This window comes from Myotis nattereri (assembly GCF_964212035.1).
Source record: "Myotis nattereri genome assembly, chromosome: 1".
NCBI lineage: Eukaryota > Metazoa > Chordata > Mammalia > Chiroptera > Vespertilionidae > Myotis > Myotis nattereri.
The window spans coordinates 59,784,610-59,805,947 of record NC_138075.1 but is presented as its reverse complement, the minus strand read 5'-3'; the positions used below and the strand labels follow the sequence as shown (position 1 = coordinate 59,805,947).

General features: G+C 41.1%; 1 protein-coding gene across 1 annotated transcript in view; it reads right to left on the bottom strand.

The window, feature by feature from the left end:
• Positions 1–21,338, bottom strand: part of LOC308520993 (putative phospholipid-transporting ATPase IM) — a 95,191-nt gene that overhangs the window by 36,632 nt on the left and 37,221 nt on the right. Inside the window, exons 9-11 of the mRNA XM_081093724.1 lie at positions 14,230–14,377; positions 11,066–11,249; positions 10,315–10,538 (exon numbers count right to left, since the gene is read on the bottom strand). Of these exons, the coding sequence (XP_080949850.1) occupies positions 10,315–10,538; positions 11,066–11,249; positions 14,230–14,377 (556 nt within the window). The remainder of the gene's footprint in view (positions 1–10,314; positions 10,539–11,065; positions 11,250–14,229; positions 14,378–21,338) is intronic.

Sequence of the window (21,338 nt, the reverse complement as noted above, 5' to 3'; positions counted from 1 at the left end):
CCCCTTCCACCCTCCAGAGTTGGGATCCAGACACTTCTTAATAGTCCCCTGACACTCTACACCTCACTGCTTCATAACTGTCAACTTCAGTTATTTATGTGCCAGTTCCCAGCACCACCTCCACTAGACTCTGAGTCCTTGTGAGCAGGTTATATGACTTACACACCTGTGCCAACCCAAGAACTTAACTCAGTGCCTGGCATGTGGTAATCACTCAGTGAAAGGAAGCTTTGTCTTAAAGGTTAGGGCATTGAAATCAGAAGCAGAACTGGGTATTCTTAGATAATCTCTCTGAGTCTTAGGTTTCTTGACTATAAAATGGGGATTCAAGGGAGGTAGTGAGTATTCAATGAAATAAGTAAATGCCAGTACAGCAGCACCTGACAAACAGATAGTGCTCAATAAGAGCATACCTTTATTATGGAAGGGAAGGAAGGGAGGAAGGAAGGAAGGAAGGAAAGAAGGAAGGAAGGAAGGAAGGAAGGAAGGAAGGAAGGAAGGAAGGAAGGAAGATAGGACAGAATGATCCAAGCTTCAAATGATGTGTTTGATGGGCCAGTGAAAAGGTTTATTTTTTCACTAATCATACTTTTTTTATGAAAATACAATTATTTACTGCTATAACTAACCAAAGATATTTATTTCTATAATAAACGACTGTATTAATGAAATCAATAGAAAATTGGAACAAGATTTAAAGAAAACTGAATGCCTGGATATAATTAAGGTTTTTCCTCATAAATACTTAATTATATCAGTCGCTGTTCACTCTAATCAAACTGTGTTCATCTGAGTCATTCACCTTTTAAAAAATGCCTTTTCTGACTTAGCACAATTGAGTTCAGGGGCTCCCACAAAAATTAAAGTCACAAACAGTATTTCTTTTACAAAGGTTTCTTCTTCCCCTTGCAAGAGATCGCCACCTATTCGAAGAGCTATCCTGAAGGTCTTTAGATACCCTCAGAAAAATTTTAATTATGCCCCCCCCCCCCCGGGAACTAGGAACAGCTGAGAGAGCCACACTAGCCCAGGTCATGACCCATGTGGATCCCATCCCTGTTTCTCCCCTTCCAGGTATTCCCAAGCCCTCTACCACCTCCACTACCCACCTATCTCCAACCACACTCACGTGTGCACACATGTGAGTTGACCAGATGTCCCAAACACATGGGCAGGGTGGAAGAGAGAGAAGGAATGATTCTTCTGGAGCCTCTGGTGTGTGAAGAATTCTGGCCTGAGACTAGACCAGTCCAGTGGTGCTGACACTCTAATTTTGGGTAACTCAGATTGTTTATATAAACAGGAGTTCCTGTTCATATAATATTTGTTACCATATAAACATATTTTAATATAAATACTTTAATATGTTTTTAATTTATTTCAGAGAGAAGAAGGGAGAGGGAGAGAGATAGAAACATCAATGATGAGAGAGAATCATTGATCGGCTGCCTCTTGCACACCTCCTATTGGGGATCAAGCCTACAACCTGGGCATGTGCCCTTACTGGGAATTGAACCATGACTTCCTGGTTCATAGGTTGACACTCAGCCACTGAGCCACACCAGCTGGGCTAAATATAAATAGTTTTAAAAATGTATCCTAGGGCTAGTCATATCACCTCAACTTCCAAATTGTCAGTTCCCCATCTACAATATTCTGAATAAGAGAAAATCCATGCTCCTGTGAGATGCCATTAGTTTGTTTGGAACCATATAAATGTCTCCTCAGAGAGCAGAAAAAAGGGGAGAGAGAGTTCTCCATTTTTCCAACTTCACTGTTTTCCTACTTAAGGAAAACTCCTCCTGGCTCTTTTCTTTGGGGGAGCAATTTATCAACCTTATCAACCATTTTATAGAGTAAAAATACTCCAACTACAAATCACACTCTAAACACTTGGGAAACAAAAATTCTATGATTTATAGAATACCACATTTAAATAAACCTTAATAAGGCTCTTACATGGTTACAAAGGGCTTTCCACTCTGAGACCACTGGCTTAGCTCCTTGTTCAAACAACGGGATGAACGGCCTCTTTAAAGACATGCATCCCCGTTTTGCTGTGTGTTGCAGGAGAAAACTATATAATAATATTTTTTCTTTTTGGCCTGAAAAAACATTTGTCATTTAAAGAAAACACATTTTGGAATAAATATGAGGTGCTTGGCCTCAGCACATCTGTTCCTGATTTGTGTAATTAGCAGAAACCCACGAGCAGGATCCAGGAGGAATGGCCCGAGACTGAGCACCCGCCCCTGCCTGGGTTTTCCACAGAGCACATCTGGAAGGCGAAGGGGGGCGGGGGGTGGGGGGACCGCTATGCCAGGTTCAGATGGGCTCACAGGTAACCAAATCCATGAAGTCATCAAAGCCTTGAGATTAGTCACACTCTTTCACATCACTTTCCAAACTTTTCATTGTAAGTTTTCTTATATTGTTTGTCAGAACTAAAGTTTTTCTGGCCTTGACAACATAATTGTTTCCATATCACCACAGAATTAAAAAAAATACATACACAGCTCTGTATCTCACTGACAATGATAAATTGTCATCAGATAATATCATCTCACAAGTACACAGTGCCAGTAGTTGCATAGTTTCAAATGTGAATTTCCTAAATAGGGCCTTAACCAATGTCTTTTATTTTTTTGGCTCTATACCTGGTGGGAGACAGCTCATCTTTATTAAAAATCCTGAGGGCATAGAGCACTTTTAAAATAAGTTACATGTACAAATGGTGCACGCAAACCCGCAGTGGACTCCATGAGAAGCATGTGAGCTTTGATAACAGTTTAGGATGAGACATATCCTTACAAAGGTTCCATGATTCAGCTTAGAGACCTATTTGACCTTTTTCCAGACCCCTCTGGTTGGAAATCTCATCAAGACAGTTAAATTGCCTCTCAGCAGCAGTTTGGTTAGAGTGCTTGCTGACCCAAGCTTCCAGATGACTCCGGGAGGCAGTTTGCCTAGAGACAGGCCTGGCCTTTCTAAGGGCCTAAGGTTTGGGAGACACCCCCCAAGACATAGCTTTCTCTCAGCAAGGGAGTTCATTTTTCCCAATAGTCATATTGTACTGAATGCTTCTGTCGTTTCTCCTTCAGATTCGAAATAAAGCAAACATTTACCTGGTTAGGTTGGGAGAAGATAGTTTAAAAACAGAAGAAGAACCCTGGCCAGTGTGGCTTAGTTGGTTGGAACATTGTCCCTGTACACCAAAAGGCAGCAGGTTCAATTCCTGGGCCAGGGCACATACCTAGGTTGTGGGTTCAATCCCTGGTCAGGCATGTACGGGAGGCAACTGATCAATGTTTATCTCTCACTGCTCTTGCTCTCTCTCTCTCTCTCTCTCTCTCTCTCTCTCTCTTTCTCTCTCTCCCTTCCTCTCTCCAAAATCCATTTTAACAACAACAACAACTGGTATACTTTTAAAAAACAAAAGCCCTGTCCAGTGTGGTTCAGTTGGTTGCGTGTCGTCCCATGAACTGAGAGGTCGCTGGTTTGATTCCTGGTCAGGGCACAGGCCTGGGTTGCGGCCTCCCCAGTAGGGGCATGCAGGGGGCAGCTGATTGATAGTTCTCTCCTATCAATGTTTCTCTCTATCCCCTTTCCCTCTCTCTCTCTTTCAAATCAATAAAAAGCATATTTTTTAAAAAAGAAAAAGATATAGCCATTCTTCTTTTCAAGTCTGTGACAACTGGAGTGGCCACTTAGGGAGAGAGGCAATGGAGCACTGCAGGGAGAGTCAGAAGACATGGCTTCCAGTCCTAGCTTTGCCTGTCCCTAATTCGTGGTTCTTGGGTGACTTGGGTTCGTCCTCTCTAAAATGAAGGGCTAAACTCATTATCCCCGACACTCCCTGCCAAAGCAAAGATTCTAGATTTCAACAAAACATACATTTTTTTGTTCTGTGTCCCAGCTGTTTCTCTCAGGAAAGCAAGCAAAAGGAGTGTGGTTCTTCCCAGGCAGATTCTTTCCCCCTGTGTCCCAGAGCAATCTCAACAGATGCGAGGTACTGAAGTTAATCAGAGGAAAGTCCGGGAAGCAAGCACAGCCCAGCCTGCATCACATCATCCTTTGTCTGACATGTCCTCAGTGCCATCATCCCACAGGCAGTGAATGAAACCACCCACTGGCCCTTTGGAGCCTCGCACGCCACCGTTAGATCGGCTTGCACATCTGCCCCAGCCCACCTACCAGGATGGGGCATTGGCTGGAATCTACCAAGGATATCATCAGAGAATAAGAGCCTGGATAAAATTTAGCAGGCTCCAAGAGACAGACCAACATAGTAAGAAAAAGCACATGTCACTTCATTAAGTAATTAAACTGGTGTTTTTAAAAGTCAACATCATATGTAAGAAAGCACAATCTGTTTACATTTGGTCAGATGTTTCCGGCTGCAGAGTAGACTACTTCAAAGAAATCTGTTAAGAGGTGCAGGGAAGAAATATTTAGGTGCTTATGAATCATGCTGAAATTGGACAGAGTTGGCCCCAAGACATGGCACATCCATGACAAATTAAATTAAAAAACAAAACAAAAAACTCTTGGTGGAAAAATAAGAGAAAGTTGACTATGGAGTTATTTAACATCAGTATCACATTTATGAAAATAATAATGTTCGCAGAATGTAAGTTCCCTGAGGACAGAAACTTATATCCCTCTGGTTCATTCTGGTGTCCCTTGAGACCAGCAGAGCACTTGGCCTAAACCGGCACTCAGTTTATTCTTGCTAAATGAACGAGAATTCAAAGACTGTATGTTTGGTGTTGGAAAATGCGTGTGTGAGTCCTATCAGGATAGGACAGGTAAGTGACTGATGATCAGGCCTACAAGGAAGAGCCTCTAGACCAGCGGTTCTCATCCTGTGGGTCGTGACCCCTTTGGGGGTCGAACGACCCTTTCACAGGGATCTCCTAAGACCATCGGAAAACACATAGGTAATTACATATTGTTTTTGTGATTAATCACTATGCTTTAATTATGTTCAATTTGTAACAATGAAAATATATCCTGCATATCAGATATTTACATTATGATTCATAACAAAATTACAATTATGAAGTAGCAATGAAAATAATTTTATGGTTGGGGGTCACCACAACATGAGGAACTGTATTAAAGGGTCACAGCGTTAGGAAGGTTGAGAACCACTGCTCTAGACACACACCTTCTGTTTCTGAAATCTGCCAGGCCCTAGAATTTTATGACTACTGGCTCCATCTCAACATGGAGTCTTTAATTCTATTGAAGAAATTTGGGGGAGGGATGGCAGGGGTAAGAGAGGCCTGACAGTCAACTTTTATTAACAGACTGGAAGTGGCTATCTAATGGGCTTTAGAGGGTAAGAAAGCCTTGTCACCCAACACATGACTTTAGAGGCCAAAGCCAACCAAATGATCTCAATGCTGGGTGGGAGGGGAAGTATGACTACAGAAATGTCCCCTAGTCAAAAATTCTTGTTCCCTGCAGACCAGTGTCTTTCCCAAATATGTGTGTTTTTCACTTGCTTCATTTACAGCATATTGTCCTTAGAAAAACAGGGCTAAGAAAAAATGCCAATAGATTTTTCAGTTAAACCCCGTTGCTAATCAGAAACTGCTAGTGAAAAACAGGAAATAGAAAAGAGACAATGATCCCAGTTCCACCTCAGAGTTGCCCTCACAGCCGGTTCTCATTCTCTCATTCTCACTAATTCACCAGACCACCTGTGTGTGTGGCGGGGGGGGGGGGGGGGGGGAAGGAAATGGGAAACACCAGCGTTTCCACCTTTATAATGGAATAACTCCTGTTCTAGAAGACACTGCTTGCTGTACAAAGCACTGTTGAGTAAGATCCCCCTTAGATACCATGCAGTTCTTTAAAAGGTATTTCTGAATGAGTTGATGTTAAATGGAATTTTAGAAATTAATAAGATATCAAGTTATCTTATAAAGGCACAGTTCTCAAAACTGCCTGATACTGGCACAAGATCAGACATATAGACCAATGGAACAGAACAGAGAACTAGAAATTGACCCAAGCCATTGTGCTCAAATTAATATTTGACAAAGGCGGCAAGAGCATACAATGAAGTCAAGACAGTCTCTTCAATAAATGGTGGTGGGAAAATTGGACAGAAACATGCAAAAAAATGAAACTAGATCACCAACTTATACCATACACAAAAACAAACTCAAAATAGCTGAAGGACTTAAATGTAAGACGGGAAACCTTAAAAATCTTAGAAGAATCCATAGGCAGCAAAATATCAGACACATGTCATAGCAATATCTTTACTGATTCAGCTCCTAGAGCAGCGGTTCTCAACCTGTGGGTCGCGACTCCTTTGGGGATCGAATGACCCTTTCACAGGGGTCACCTAAGACCATCGGAAAACACATATATAATTACATATTGTTTTGTGATTAATCATATGCTTTAATTATATTCAATTTGTAACAATGAAATTGGGGGTCACCACAACATGAGGAACCGTATTAAAGGGTCGCGGCATTAGGAAGGTTGAAAACCACTGGTCTAGAGTAATGGAAACTAAGGGAAAATAAACAAATGGGACTACATCAAAATAAAAAGTTTCTGCACACCAAAAGAAACCATCAACAAAACAACAAGAAAGCCCACTGCATGGGAGAACATATTTGCCAATGTTATCTCTGATAAGGGTTTAATCTCCAACATTTATAGGGAACTCATGCAACTTAACAAAAGCAAGATGACAATCCAATCCAAAAAAATGGGCAAAGGACCTAAATAGACACTTTTCAAAATAGGACATACAGAAGGCCCAGAGACATATGAAAACATGCTCAAAGTTACTAATCATCTCAGAGATGAAAAAATGACAATGAGGTATCATCTCACACCTGTCAGAATGGCTACCATCAACAAATCAACAAACACAAGTGCTGGTGAGGATGTGAAGAAAAAGGAACCCTCCTGCACTGCTGGTGGGAAGGCAGACTTGTGCAGCCACTGTGGAGAACAGTATGGAGTTTCCTCAAAAAATTAAAAATGGAACTCCCATTTGACCCAGTAATTCCATGTCTAGGAATATATACCAAGAAATCAGAAACACCAATCAGGAAGGATATATGCACCGCTATGTTCATAGCAGCACAATTTATAATAGCTAAGACTTGGAAACAGCTTAAATGCCCATCAGTAGATGAGTGGATTAAAAAACTGTGATACAGCTACACAATGCAATACTACGCTGCTGTAAAAAAGGAACTCTCACCATTTGCAACAGCATTGATGGACCTGAAGAGCATTATGCTAAGCAAAATAAGCCAGTTGGAGAAAGGTAAATATCACATGATCTCATTCATTTATGGAATATAATGAACAACATAAACAGATGGAAAAATATAGAGCCAGAGAAAAAATATTGTAAAATATAATAGAAGTAATTCTATAAATAGAAGTAATTTGCAGATTTTTAATATTTCCTACAACTTTTGTGATATCATACTATGTTGGTACAGTTTGGGTAATATTATTATACTTAAAGTCTTTTTTTTTTTTCTTGAAAAAAAAGAAAGTGGAAGTTTCTGAAAGGGAGAAAAAGAAATAGCTTGTTTCTTTGGAGATAAGAAATCTTAGCATCATTTTGTCCTTCATACACCTTACTGCTTCCAAAATATTGGAACTAAGATAAACAGCAGGGCTATGTCAGATTTTGAAACTGTGGCCATAGGGACATGTGTTCCAGAATTTCCCAAAGTGGGTCCTGTTCTACAGGACATTATGCATGTTACTTGGGGGAAGAAAAACAGGGCTCTGTGCCAAGAGAGTCTGAGTAATAATACCAAGTTTTATCATTCTAAGACACTATATATTATAAGAAAGACCATTACCAATGCCAAGATTAGACCTTATGGAATCTAATAAAGCAAAAGCAGCAAAGGGAGAATAAAGGAGAAACAAATCTTCATGCAGAGAGGGACTATAGGAAAACGTGCTTGCATCAACCTTGGTACCAGCTAAAGGGAGAGACAAAAAAAAATTTCTCCTAAAGATTTCAACAACAAACGATATTCACTGGATTTGAAATCCAAATTCAAAAAATACTGCAATAGAGAAAGAGATCCCAGGCAGGCCGTATCCCCATTATGATACCAACAGCAAAAGCCTTATAAATTGTCTCTGGGAAAAAATGGCTTCAGGAATAATGCCATCAAGATGGCAACATAGATCATTCCCAATATCAGTTCCCCCCACAAGAAGACCAATGGCAACTATCCACAGAGAAGACAAACACTGTGAAAATCCCAGAGCAGGGGGATGAGGCTGAGGCACCACCCAGGACCACAGAGACAGAGAAGGACCACATCCAAAGGAAAGAAGAGGGGCTATACTCTGACTGCATCGGCCCTCACCCAGGTAGCACAGCACTGTACCAAGAGGGTCCCTCAGGGCCTATTGTTTCTCCAGTGGAAAAAAGAGAGGCCCAGGTGGACACCTAGCTCTCCCAGCACTACGGGACGCTTCCTGGGTGGCCTAATCCAATCTTGCCCAGTGGGAATCACTGGGGAAATCTGCAGAGGCTCAGAGATGAAAAGGGGGGTGGGGCTTACAGCAACCAACACTCAGATCTCACTCTTGGTGCATCCCATTTTTACTTGCAGCAGTGGGATCCTGGCTAGGGGCTCTGCCCATCTACAACTGAAACACTTGAGAAACTTCATTGTAGACAGGTGGTCTGTCTTACAACTGGGTTTAACCATGTCTTTGGAGACAAATGGGTTTAACCATGTCTTTGGTTTAAACATGTCGTATTGTTTTCCTTGCTGTTCTCTTTTTAAATGTGAACATTGGCGAGAGACTTCAAAAGAATAATTGCTTAACATCTGACTCTGACCAATTTTATCAGATCTTAAAAGCAGAGCAGAAAATCACCTAAACGTAGGGGTTACAAGTCATGGAACATAAATTTCGGCTTCGAAGATTTAATGAACACAATTTTGGCAGTAAACCTACCTATCCAAGCTTGGTGTATGTGTACAACCAAATCATTAACAACTTGTCTGTGTCCACAGAGGTCTATGTGAGGATTAGGACATCCTTTCATAATTTTGTAATTTTTCTAACGTGTCAAAACTTTGCAGTATGAAAACTGGATCTCTCAGAAATACTGCTTAGCAAACAGCCTTGCTTTTTAATCACCCACCTAGGAAGGCATAGTTCACACTCCCGCACCTGTCTTTGTTGGACAAAGGTGGAATTGTAAGCAGGTAAATATCCCTATCCCAATGCCTTCTCAAAGTAGAGATAAAATCAAGACTTTGCTTTACTTCAACTGCCTACAGATTATCAAAAATAATCAACAGAAACTTCTTTTAGTTCTGAGAATGTTATCCTTAAAAGAGAAAATTAGGAATGTGTATAGGTGTGACTCACTTTAAGAAATCTCAACTTCTCAGAAAAAGAAAAAGATGTATGACATCTATTTTCATTGCAAAAAGAATTTGCTAATCTCCGTCGGCCCATTTAAGATAACATAAAATGCCAAGATTTAATTCATACTCAGTTTTTCTAAAATAAAATGATTGAAAATATCAGCTTCATGCATATCATTGAAACCAGTGATTAAACCCAAGAGGAAGGAAGAATAATTGAAGAAATCTCTGAGAGTTATGACTACCAGTTCATTTTCAAGGACAATCTTGTTCTTTTGTTGTTGTTTAAAATAATAATGTAGTTTTTAATTCATAAATACATTTAAATACTATAGGTCTTACTTTTCACAATTGACACTCAGGTTCAAACTTTACTAATATCCAAGATATGGATTTAAGCAATAGCCTTTAAAATGAAGATGAGTAGATATAAAAATAGAATCCCAATTTATAAATTTTCTAATTTTTCTTTGTTATGACCAACATACTCTATACAGCAATTTTTTAGCCAATGAACTGCTGTCAAAGCATCCTTGATGTCAGGGCATCAATTACTTCTCCCTGATTTAAAATATTTACATTCAGGGTGTTGGGTGAGCGACCATTTCCCAAAAGATACCTCAACATTTCTTGTTATTGTTTCTCAGACTTCTGAATTCAAACTTTATATCGAGCTTACCTGTCATCATACAAAAACTTAAAGAAATGAGTACTCATTGGTTGCTATGTAAATAAGAAAAAAATAAAAATCCCAGCTAAATATATATTCTTCTTGGGTTTAAGTTCAAGTCAACTATCAATTACATAATTACCACAGTGTCACTATTTATTAGTAAAAAGCCATGAAGCATAGTAAATTATAATCCAGGGGATCTTATAAAGGGGGGAAAAAAGTCCTTTTTTTTTTTTTTACCTGGGCTGAGAAGCCACAGAAGAAACCAAACCAGAAATGCACAAGTGTGAATGCAAAATTCTTATAGAAGAAGTAGCATAAGAATTTGCACATTCGGAAATAGGACCACCTTCCATGAACAAGGAGAAGCCTTTGGAGGTATCGAAACTGTGCGAAGGAGTAGTCACTGGCTAGGACTGCCTGCAGTCCCTCCTGGCCACTGATTCCAATGCCAATGTGAGCGCCTGCAAAGAAAAAAGAACACTGCCATTCTCCACACAAAGATACCGTCTCTTCGGGGAACTTGTCGTGGCTCTTTTATGGTATTATTTATTTACAGGAACCTTACAGCTATGGCATTCATAATTTTCACATGCATTATCTCATGAGCCACGCATGATGGATATTTATCCTAGTTTTACAAAAGAGGAGATCGGCACAGAAAAGTTCAATAACTTGCACAAGGTTTTACAATGTGTACATGGCAAAGCTGGGACTCAACCCAAGCGCTGGGACTGTGGGAGCAGTTTTCATTCCTCTGTACCAATGTCCTTTCCTAGCCTAAAAATACACAAATGGCTTAATTACAGACAAGGAGGTGGGGTGTTTTTTTTATGAATGCTAATAACGGTGGACTCACTGGACCCAGAGTGGTCATTTTAGAACCACTGAGAAAATGAAGTTGTACTGGAATTTCCATCACATATTGCCCAGTGCTGAACCTGAGGACTTCAGGTATGCAGCATGCCCCACCGAGCAAATGTTCTCTTACTTTTGATCATGCTGACATCATTGGCTCCATCGCCTATGGCCAACGTGACAGCATTTCTGTGTTTCTTCACCAGCTCTACTACTTGGGCTTTCTGGAGTGGCGTGACTCGGCAGCACACCACAGTCTTACACATGCAGGCAAGTTCTAGGAGATCATTCTTGACATCACTTTCTAGGGCATGAGCCTATGATTTAAAAAAAAAAATACAGAGTAGAACAAGAAGCAATAAATCAAAGGCATCACTTGGGAAGCAGATTTCTTTTTCAACTGATTCATTTTCTAAACAGTTAAATTTATGTTAAGTAACAACAGCCAATAAAGAAATAAGTGTTAAAGGCCAAGAAATTTAAGAATTAAAAGACACAGTACCCCTGCATGTCCTCTTTGACACATTATCATGTTGAACAGGAGAGAGACACAATTAAATGCCAGAGAAGTTCCAGAATCTCCAAAAATAAGGAAAATCCAAAGACAGAACCTAGTCACCATCTCACCAAATTTAGAATGAACTACAAAGTGCTGATTTCTGCCCTGGCCTGCTTTGCTCAATAGGTAGAGGGTTGGCCCATGGACCAAAGGGTCATGGGTTTAATTCCTGGTCAAGGGCATGTACCTGGGTTGCAGGTTAGATCCCTGGCCCAGGGTGTGGGCAGAAGGCAGCCAATCAATGTTTCACATCGAAGTTTCTCTCTCTCCCCTTCTACTCTCTCTAAAAAAAATGAAAAAATATTCTCAGGTGAAGATTAAAAAAATAATAATTACAAAATGGTGCTTTGTTCTCATGATGGAATTTTTGTTTCCTTTGCATTGCTGTTTAGTATATTTAGTGTTTGTTGTGGTGGCTGTTAATGCATGGATTAATGAAAAGTAGATAATCTGGAGATCAGACTGAAGGACATAGTGATGAAATCAAGAGAGGCCTGCACAAAAGTGTGGTGTGCAAAAAACAGGTGGTGTCTCAGATAGAGTTCCTCAACCATTTCCACCCTCGCTCTTCTCCAAATACATAACAGCCTTTAGATATGCCAAGAAATAACTGAAAAAGAGAGTTTAATCCTTTGCAATTAACTGTGTAATTTTTTCTAGAAAACATCTTGCTGTATACATCTTGCTGTAATAAACACAATAAGAGGAAACAGTAATCCACCTAAACTTTAAGTCATCATATCTTTGAATGAATCTTTAACAAGCTATTCACAGCCCCTCACAACTGGCCCCTATATTCTTTTTGAGTTCTGTCTTCTACCACTAGCTTTATGTTTGCTCTTTACTGCCATCATGCCAAGTTGCTTATTTCCATAATTTTACAGGTTCTTCCTTATATTTGCACTGCTGTCTCCTCTACCTGGAAATATCACTTCCTCCAGGGAGTCTTCCCTGATTTTCCCACAAAGAACTAAATGTGCCTGTCTCTATGCTCTCAAAACACCGTTTGTTCCTCTTTATAGTATTTGCCATATTACTGTGAGATTAGTTGTCCCACCAGATGGCAATCCTTAAAGCAAGGTCCACATTCTATTTATATCCTTATCTTTGGGCTTTAGGACTGTGACTTAGGCATGCTTAGTAAATGTGACTGGAATGACTAGAAAGAAGGGAAAATGGCTATAAAAACAGGTACTGAAATAGATAATTCTCATGTCGAGGTCTATAACTCCTATGAGAAATTGTGAGCTAGCACTCTCAAATATAAATGCCCTTTCTGAAAAAGAAAGTATGTAACTGGCTGTCTTGCCCACAATGGTCCCCCTTTCTCTCTCTTTTTTTCTTTATTATCAACAAATGAAAACCTAGACTCCCCAGCTCTAAGAAAGATAGGTCCAGTTACATCCTGGAAAAGCATCAAGATTTCAGCAAACTGGAATTATAATGTGTTTGCTTTTGTAAGCTTTGACCATACTATCAGATACAGGGTCTGTTCTCCTTAAATGAAAAATGACATTTCATGGTTTCACAAGCTTCAGACATTGAAGCTGAAGGGGTTCTTGAAGAGGATCTATCTTAGCTTTTTCCTCTTATTTAGAGACAGAAAGAGAATAGTATATGTTATCACCTGAGTACTCTAACCCACCACACAGTGGCTTCTTTGAGCCTGAGGGAAAGTCAAAATGCAGCTCATTAGGGACCCTTTCCATATTGTGGTCCATTCAGCTTGGAGGCTACCAACTCCAAGATGACAGGTTTATAATTTTCAGTTGCTATTCATTTGTGCAAAGGAGAAGTCCATGTCATCTGGACAAACTTTCAACTGAGCTTGGCCTGCAGCTGAGCTCTGTAACTTTCCATGGTGTAGAAGGCAACACATCATTATGTCTGGAATCCAGCTGGATAATGCTGAGCCCTCAGAGCTAACAGACAGCTGATCACAGGGGGGGAAATACAGATCCAACTTTTTTTGTCCTCTAAGAAAATGTCTACAAGAAGATACACTTATTTTCCAAAGTTCGAAAGAGATAAGGGGTCATCAAAGCATCAAAGCGGAAGAAAAATGTGAGATTAGTTCATTTTGCATAGAAATGTTAACTTCGCTGGAGTGCAATCACAGCTTTTGTTTTTTAAATTAGAAACTCAGAAGAGCGTTTTGATATTTTTTCAAGATTTGGAACCTGAACTACATTAAAAGTACAATGCAAGTTTATTCTATTATGACAAGAACCAGATTTCCTAATCAAAGTAAATTGTTTGGCATTGCTGTAAAGTGCTGCTATTTAGAAAAGCCACCAGAGGTATCTTAATGGCAATAATTTGGAGTGGTAATTATATGAAGGTCGAGTTGTACTCTGCAAATCACAAGCATTAGCAAGAGCAATAATTGCAATACATTCATCCAGTTGCATTACTTTAATTAAATAACAGCGAACTGTTACATTCTCCCTCAGAAAGCACTTAAACAATACTGCTAAATGCTCTACAGTCACTTAGACAAGATTGATATTCTGTGAATTTGGTATTTCTTTGGATCCTCCCTTCACTGTGGTAATTCAAGCAATAATGCATAAAATGTATATTAAAATTTCCTTTTACCTCACAAACAGGAAATCAAGTGTATGCTTGTTTCCATTAGTGTCATTTGTTTGGAAAACACAAAAGAAATTATGACAACACAAAAGAGAAGATTATTGAGGTGAAGAAAAAGAAAGAACAAAAGCCTTAAGTGAACTCACCAAACTGTGGCCATTTATGACTAAGGCGTAATCTCCTGTTACGGTTTCTTCTACAATTGAGTCCAGCTCCAGCTGCTGCTTTTTTTCAAAAACTATATGGCCATTGGAAGAACTTCTGTTTTGTCCAAACAAATTTTCCTTTGCTTTCCTTAAAGGCAAGGGGGAGTAGCGGGGAGAACAAATTATAACAAAGTATACAGAGCATACCTTTTAACTCTAGCAAGAGATTGGCCTAGAGGGAAATTCATTTTGCTGCTATTCAGACAGACTGTGACACAAGATTCTGTTACAGCAAGCTTGATAATTCTTTGTAATAGGGATACCATAGCAAATTTCCAAATTCCAGGAAGTAGGAAGGAAAACATAATGAAATAAAAAAGAATCATCTTGAACATTCTAAATTACTTAAAAGCTAAATCACCATCTTGATCTGGCCTTGAACTAGGGGCTCATGATAAATTTGGTATATAAGGTTGTCTGCATTTTAAGGACTTAAGAACCACTGATCTGGCATGAGATATTGTTAAATAACGAAAGGGAAAGACTAAAGAAAATTCATGATATCTTTTAGGGATTCCAGGGTATCTATGTAGTAAATAAATTAATCAATTTGTAGAAAAATGTAATACAATCCATCTTAAAACAGCAGGCTTCTAAGGACAATATATTTGACAATAATACAAATGACAGCATTCATTGAATTGGCATAGTCATTATATTATAATGGATTTTTATAAGTGAAAATTGTACTCATCAGCTCAAACAATAGACTAAATCTTCTGAAAAAGACACTATAGACACCAAAGGGTAGAGGGCCATTCCAAATGGAAACTCTCTTCAATGCCCTCGCCCTGATCAGCAGTAGAATAATCCTGTCCTCATCTCATCCATCTCTGCTGCTTAAGAGGAAGACTGTATGGAGACTCAATAGCCTTAGAAGTGGCCTTCTCCTTTTCTCTTGAAAATGGAAAGATGATGCTCTTAGACAAAGGGAAATTTCTTCTCTGAAGACCCATGAATGACAGGTTTTGAAATAACACAGGGCAAGCTGACATGACTACTGAACTTTTCACCACAACAGGGAGCTACTCAGCAGACCCTCCCTGAAGAGGAGTGTCAAAACCAGCCACCAACACTTCAGGCCACAGCTTGCGTATACAAAATGAGTGCCCATGAGAAAATGGGGAGTGAGAGACTGGCCAGAAAATGGATGTTTTGGCTTAGAGCAAAATGAAGTGGTTCCCCAAAGGTTCATCCTACCCAGAAGAAGTTTAATAAAAAGGTTTTCAGCGGTGACTCCCCTGAAAGAAGAGTATGTTCACTGTACAAAAACAATCACTGTAGTCCGCAACTTTCTATTTGAAAATGTAACACTAATTATTCACATACTAAGTTAAAAAACAAAAAACAAAACAAAACAAAACAAAACCCTTATCTTCTGGCTCAACATCTCCTTCTGCTGTCCAGGACCCAAATCACAGCCTGTATTTAGGAACCGAAGCAACCCAGAGGTTACATGGTCCTAGGTCCAAGGATGATATCATGCATTTAGCAATCAGTTTGCAGAATCAAAATAAAAGGTTTATAATGTCAGAGTGCTATGTGTGAAATTTAAGGAGTTAAGGTGAGGAGGGGAGGGAGAGCAGTCATGAAAAGTTATGGTTTTAAGTGGGAGGAACAGACTTTTGCATCAGATAACCATGTCAGGGAATCCTCCTCACAGTCATGGAAATTTATAGTCCCGTCTAATGAAGAAAGCAAAAGAGACGAGTTCCTCAGAAATGATCATTTTCCTGACAATGTTGCAGAGCCCATAAATTGGGTCCGAAGAAAGCACCAAAGGGCAAACATCTCCTGAGGTTTCCTTTTTCGTAAAGTTCTCACTCGCTGTATAAATGACTCAATCTCTGTGTTCCCTCAGGAGAATGAAAACATTCCAAAGAAGGGTGAAGTTCATAAAAGTATTGGCTGAAATTTTATTTACTTAGTATTTTTCCCCCTAAACTGTCTTCCTAACGTCTCACAAGAACCTTTTCCAGGCAGACAAAGGGCAGTTTTCCTAGCTCTGTTTCCATTCCCTCTGCACTCCCTCCGTACCGGACAACCCTCCTCACCAGATCGGGCTTGTGCATTCTCAGACTTTTGCCCATGTTCTATAGCTGTCATTTCTTTTTCTTCCTGGAACATCTCTTCAAATACCAGCTGGTTCTTGCAAAAACAATTTATTAGAAGAGCAAAAGCTACACATAACTCCCTTCAAAGAATATGCACTATATTTTTTGCAGGCATAACACACAATGCTCAACCACAGAATACAAATAACACATGCTAAAACAAAAGAATGCCTTTTTCCAAGCTTCGTAATGAAGGGCAGTCTATTACAATGTTGGCATGCAGAAATGCATTAATGACTGACGCAACCGCAGCATTCACAGCCCCATGCCACTGCAAACACAGCAAAGCCCAGCGAGGCCCATGTCGGCTGGTATGCAACCTATAAAGAAAAGAGATGGTAGGGAAAAGAGTCCTTCTGTCAGTCCTCTTAAGACACCCTATATTCAAACATTAAAAGGACCTGTTAGGAAATGGATTGATATCATGATTTCATGCTTAAAAGAAGACAATCTTGACCTTGATATAAAAGCATTGGGCTTGGAACCTGAAGACCTGGGTTTGTTACTTTACACAGTCAGTTGGAGTGCCGGGAAGTCTCCCCCATTGGCCAAGATGATAGAGGGGAAGGTTGTTACACTGAATGCGCCAAAAACTAGACTTATGAGTGGATACGGCCCCAAGGCTACCAAAATCTAGCAAGGTAATTGGATAGAAAAAATCCCTCCCCTCCCTATACCTATAAGATCCTTGGTCTTCAGCAGAAAAAGAGATTGGGTCTTTGAGAGGAGAGTCCGCCCCTCTCCCAGGTCCTATGGCTCCTGAAATAAATAGCTTTCCTTTTGCACCAGCACCTGCCTCGGGAATTTGGCTTTTGTTACATCAAGCAACCAAACTTCCATTTTTTTGTTTTGTTACAGGTTCAGGCCTGAGGTTTGCCTCTGACATCTAGCCACTTGATTAGTCAATTACAATCTCAGGCTACAACACAGGTCTTCAAATTCCTAGCTCTTGATTTGCCATGCCAAATAAGTTTACTATAGAGTCTGCCACAGGCTGTAGGCTGTTTCTACGTTGGGCCAAGACACAGTGACGGAGGAGCAATTCACCGACTACCCTGCCAACAGGAAGAGAGAAAGTACACGAAATTTTTCTTTCAAGCCTTAGTTCCATCCCTTACTATCTGTGTGACCAGAAGACATTAAAGCCCTGAACCAGTTTAGAAACTGGTTTCTTTATTAGAAACTGGGGAGATGGTACCAGCTAATCAGACTAGTAGATGATAACAGCTATGAAAACTTGGGCAGCTATACAAGTATGCACTAGAAGATCTCCAAAATTACTTATTTCTCTGAAGTTTTACCATTTATGATAGAAATTTACCTGACTAAATACAGTTAGCTTAGGTGACTAGCATTTGGGAATTAGGAGCAAGATGCATTTTGTTTGGCCTGCATAGTGTTTTTAAAAAATCTGTATGAGTTTATGGACAAGATGATGTTCGCCTTTCCAAAGGCCCCAATGGGAATGTCTTATAGCCCAGATCATGCAGGTAATGTTACCTTTCTGGCCCTGGAGTTATTTGCATTTATGAATCCTGCTCGCTCAAATAAATAACTTTCCACCAAGTAGCTGTATTTTTTTTTATTAAGGAGGAAAGTATATCACTGGTATACTTCTCAGAAGCAGTAGAGTTACTTCATGGTTTAATTAGTTATAAGACATGAATTGTTCTAACAATAAAGCATGTGATACATGCAACAAAAATGAAAACATGGAATGAGTTTGCCTGCCAGCCCAAGCAAAATTACATTCTAGCCTATTTTCTTTAGGGCAGAAGACATATATATTGGTGCAATATAATCAGTGCAGAAATCTTCTGAGAAACCATAGCAGAATTTAATTGTAGAGTTCTGGGCATGCCCTCACTACTAAAGCAGCTATGACAGTAAAGTTAACAAAGGACTCAAAGTGTCTAAAATGATTTCATGACACTAAATTTGAAACAAGCCATATGCATGATATGCATGAAAATTACATATCCATGTTTATAAAATAATCTAAATACATTTGACAGGTTTAAATATAAGCATTTAGGTCATTTCTTCTGAATAGCTACTACCACTTAGATCCTGTTCTTTTGATATGCTTTTTTTGTTTGGTTTTTACATGAACTCCCACTGAACTCAAAAGCATAAAACAAGAAAAGTTAATGGTGTAAATTTATGACTTCAATATTTTATCCCCAAAACTATGGGCTTTGATATAAGTAACCAAGATTGGAATTATAGAGAGCATCTTTAGCAATAATTTTTCTTAGATGTTCTTCCCCCCAATCATAATATTAAGAAAATCCTATCTAATAAAGGAGAAACATGGTAATTAGTGTACAACCGCTACCCTTCCCATTGGGTAATCAGGGCGATATGCAAATTAACTGCCAGCCAAGATGGCGGCCAGCAGCCAGGCAGCTTGAAACTAACATGAGGCTTGCTTGCTTCAGTGACGGAGGAAACCAACGTTCCCCGCCTGCCTTGCCGGCCTCTGAGCCTGCAGTTTGAAACATTGTAACAAATATAGAAGCTAAACAAAACCCCAGAAACCTGCTTTCAGGGAGCAGGGATCTCAGAGCTGGAGCTATACATTGTTTCGATTATAGAACCCAAACAAACCAGATACCTGCTTTCAGCAGCAGAGGTCTCAGAGCTGGAGCCAAGCCTCAGAGCTAAAGCTGGCCCAGAATAAAAAAAAGAAAAAAGAAAAAAAGGAGCAGTTGGGAGCTTCAGCCCTCAGCCTCTCACCCAGACTGGCCAGGCACCCCAGTGGGGACCCCCACCCTGATCCAGGACACCCTTCAGGGCAAACCAGCCAGCCCCACCCATGCACCAGGTCTCTATCCTATATAGTAAAAGGGTAATATGCCTCCCAGCACCGGGATCAGTGGAGCCGAGAGGCCTCCCCGCACCGGGATCAGCGTGACAGGGGGCAGCACCCAAACCCCCTGATCGCCCTGTGGCTCTGTGTGTGACAGGGGGCGGGGCCACAACCTCCCTATCCGCCCTGCTCTGTTCGTGACAGGGGAAGGCGCCCCAACCTCCTGATCAGCCCTTCTCTGTGCCTGATACAGGGGAGCTCCCCAACCCCATGATCGCCCTGCGGCTCTGTGTGTGACAGGGTGTGGCGCCCCAACCTCCCCCCCCTCCCCCCGACGGGCCCTGCTCTGTGTGTGACAGGGATATAGCCATAACCTCCCCATCGGCCCTGCCCTGAGTGTTAGAGTGGCGGCGCCCCAAACCCCTGATTGGCCCTGCTCTGTGGGTGATAGAGGGCGGCGCCCCAAACCCCTCACCCCCACGGGCCCTGCTCTGTGTGTGATGGGGTAGAGCCATAACCTCCCCATCGGCCCTGCCCTGAGTGTGACAGTGGCGGCGCCCCAACCCTCTGATTGGCCCTGCTCTGTGGGTGATAGAGCGTGGCACCCCAACCCCCTGATCTGCCTTGCTCTGTGTATGACAGGCAGCGATGCCCCAACTCCCCTATCGGCCCTACTCTGTGAGTGACAGGGGGGAGCTCCTCAACCCCCTGATTGGCCCTGCTCTGTGCATGACAGGGGGTGGCACCGCAACCTCCCCATCGACCCTGCCTTGAGTGTGACAGGGGGCAGTGCCCCAACCCCCCAATCGGCCCTACCCTGAGCGTGACTGAGGATGGCATCGCAACCTCCCAATCCGCCCTGCTCTGTGCATGACAGGGGGTGGCGCCCAACTCCCCAATCGGCCCTGCTCTGAACCCGACCAGGGGCTGCACCTAGGGATTGGGCCTGCCCTCTGCCACCTGGGAGCAGGCCTAAGCCAGCAGGGCGTTATCTCCTGAGGGGTCCTAGACTGCAAGAGGCCACAGGCCAGGCTGAGGGACCCCATCTTCCCCCCGAGTGCACAAATTTTTGTGCATCGGGCCTCTAGTGAACATTATAAATGGATGTAGAATTTTCTGCAATCATTACCTCTCTATCTTAGACTCTAAAAATGGGGTGAGCTCCAACTTTGGGCTGAAATAAACATTATTTGCCAGTCAGTTAAACAACATGGCCTCAAGGATCCTGAAATAATTAGTCTAGATAGAAATTATTTCCTTTTTCCCTCTAAATATTTTTTCTCATTAAAAAATGGAGATAATTTTTTTGTTTTTTTCCTAATTGTAAAAGTATTGTATGAATACTATTTTAACTTCAGATGATACAAAGAGCCATAAAGAAGAAAGCAAACATGATCCATCTGATCCATCACCGAGAACTATCAACTTTGTATATGTCCTCTAGAGCTTAATAGGTAGACAGGGGGACAGATATAGATATAGATATATAGTGTTTATACATATGCAGGGGTGAGTAAAAGTAGGCTTACAGTTATTCATATGGAAAATAATACAATACTTAGTGAATAATAATCTTACTAATAAAAGGGTAATATTCTAATTAGACCAGACATCTTCCAGACGTCCTTCTGGACAAAGCCATGGTGGCAGGGGCCTAGACAGAGGCAGTTAGGGGGCAATCAGGCTGGCAGGGGAGGGCAGTTAGGGTGTGATCAGGTCAGCAGGGAGCAGTTAGAGGGTGATCAGGCCAGCAGAGGAGCAGTTAGGGGGCAATCAGGCCGCCAGGCAGAGGTGGTTAGGGGCAATCAGGTAGGCAGGCAGAGGTGGTTAGGGGTGATCAGGCAGGCAGGCAGGCAGGCGAGCAGTTAGGAGCCAGTGGTCCTGGATTGTGAGAGGGATGTCTAAGGGCCCTGGATTGGAGAGTGTGCAGGCCAGGCTGAGGGACATCCCCCTCCCCGCCGCCCTCATGCACAAATTTCATACACCGGGCCTTTAGTACAAGAATAAACTTTCATGTACTCCCAACTATAAACCTACTTTTGCCCACCCCTGTACACATAAACATTCATGCTTTTTATTTTAAAAAAGGATTATACTTTGCATGATGTTTCATGATCTCATCT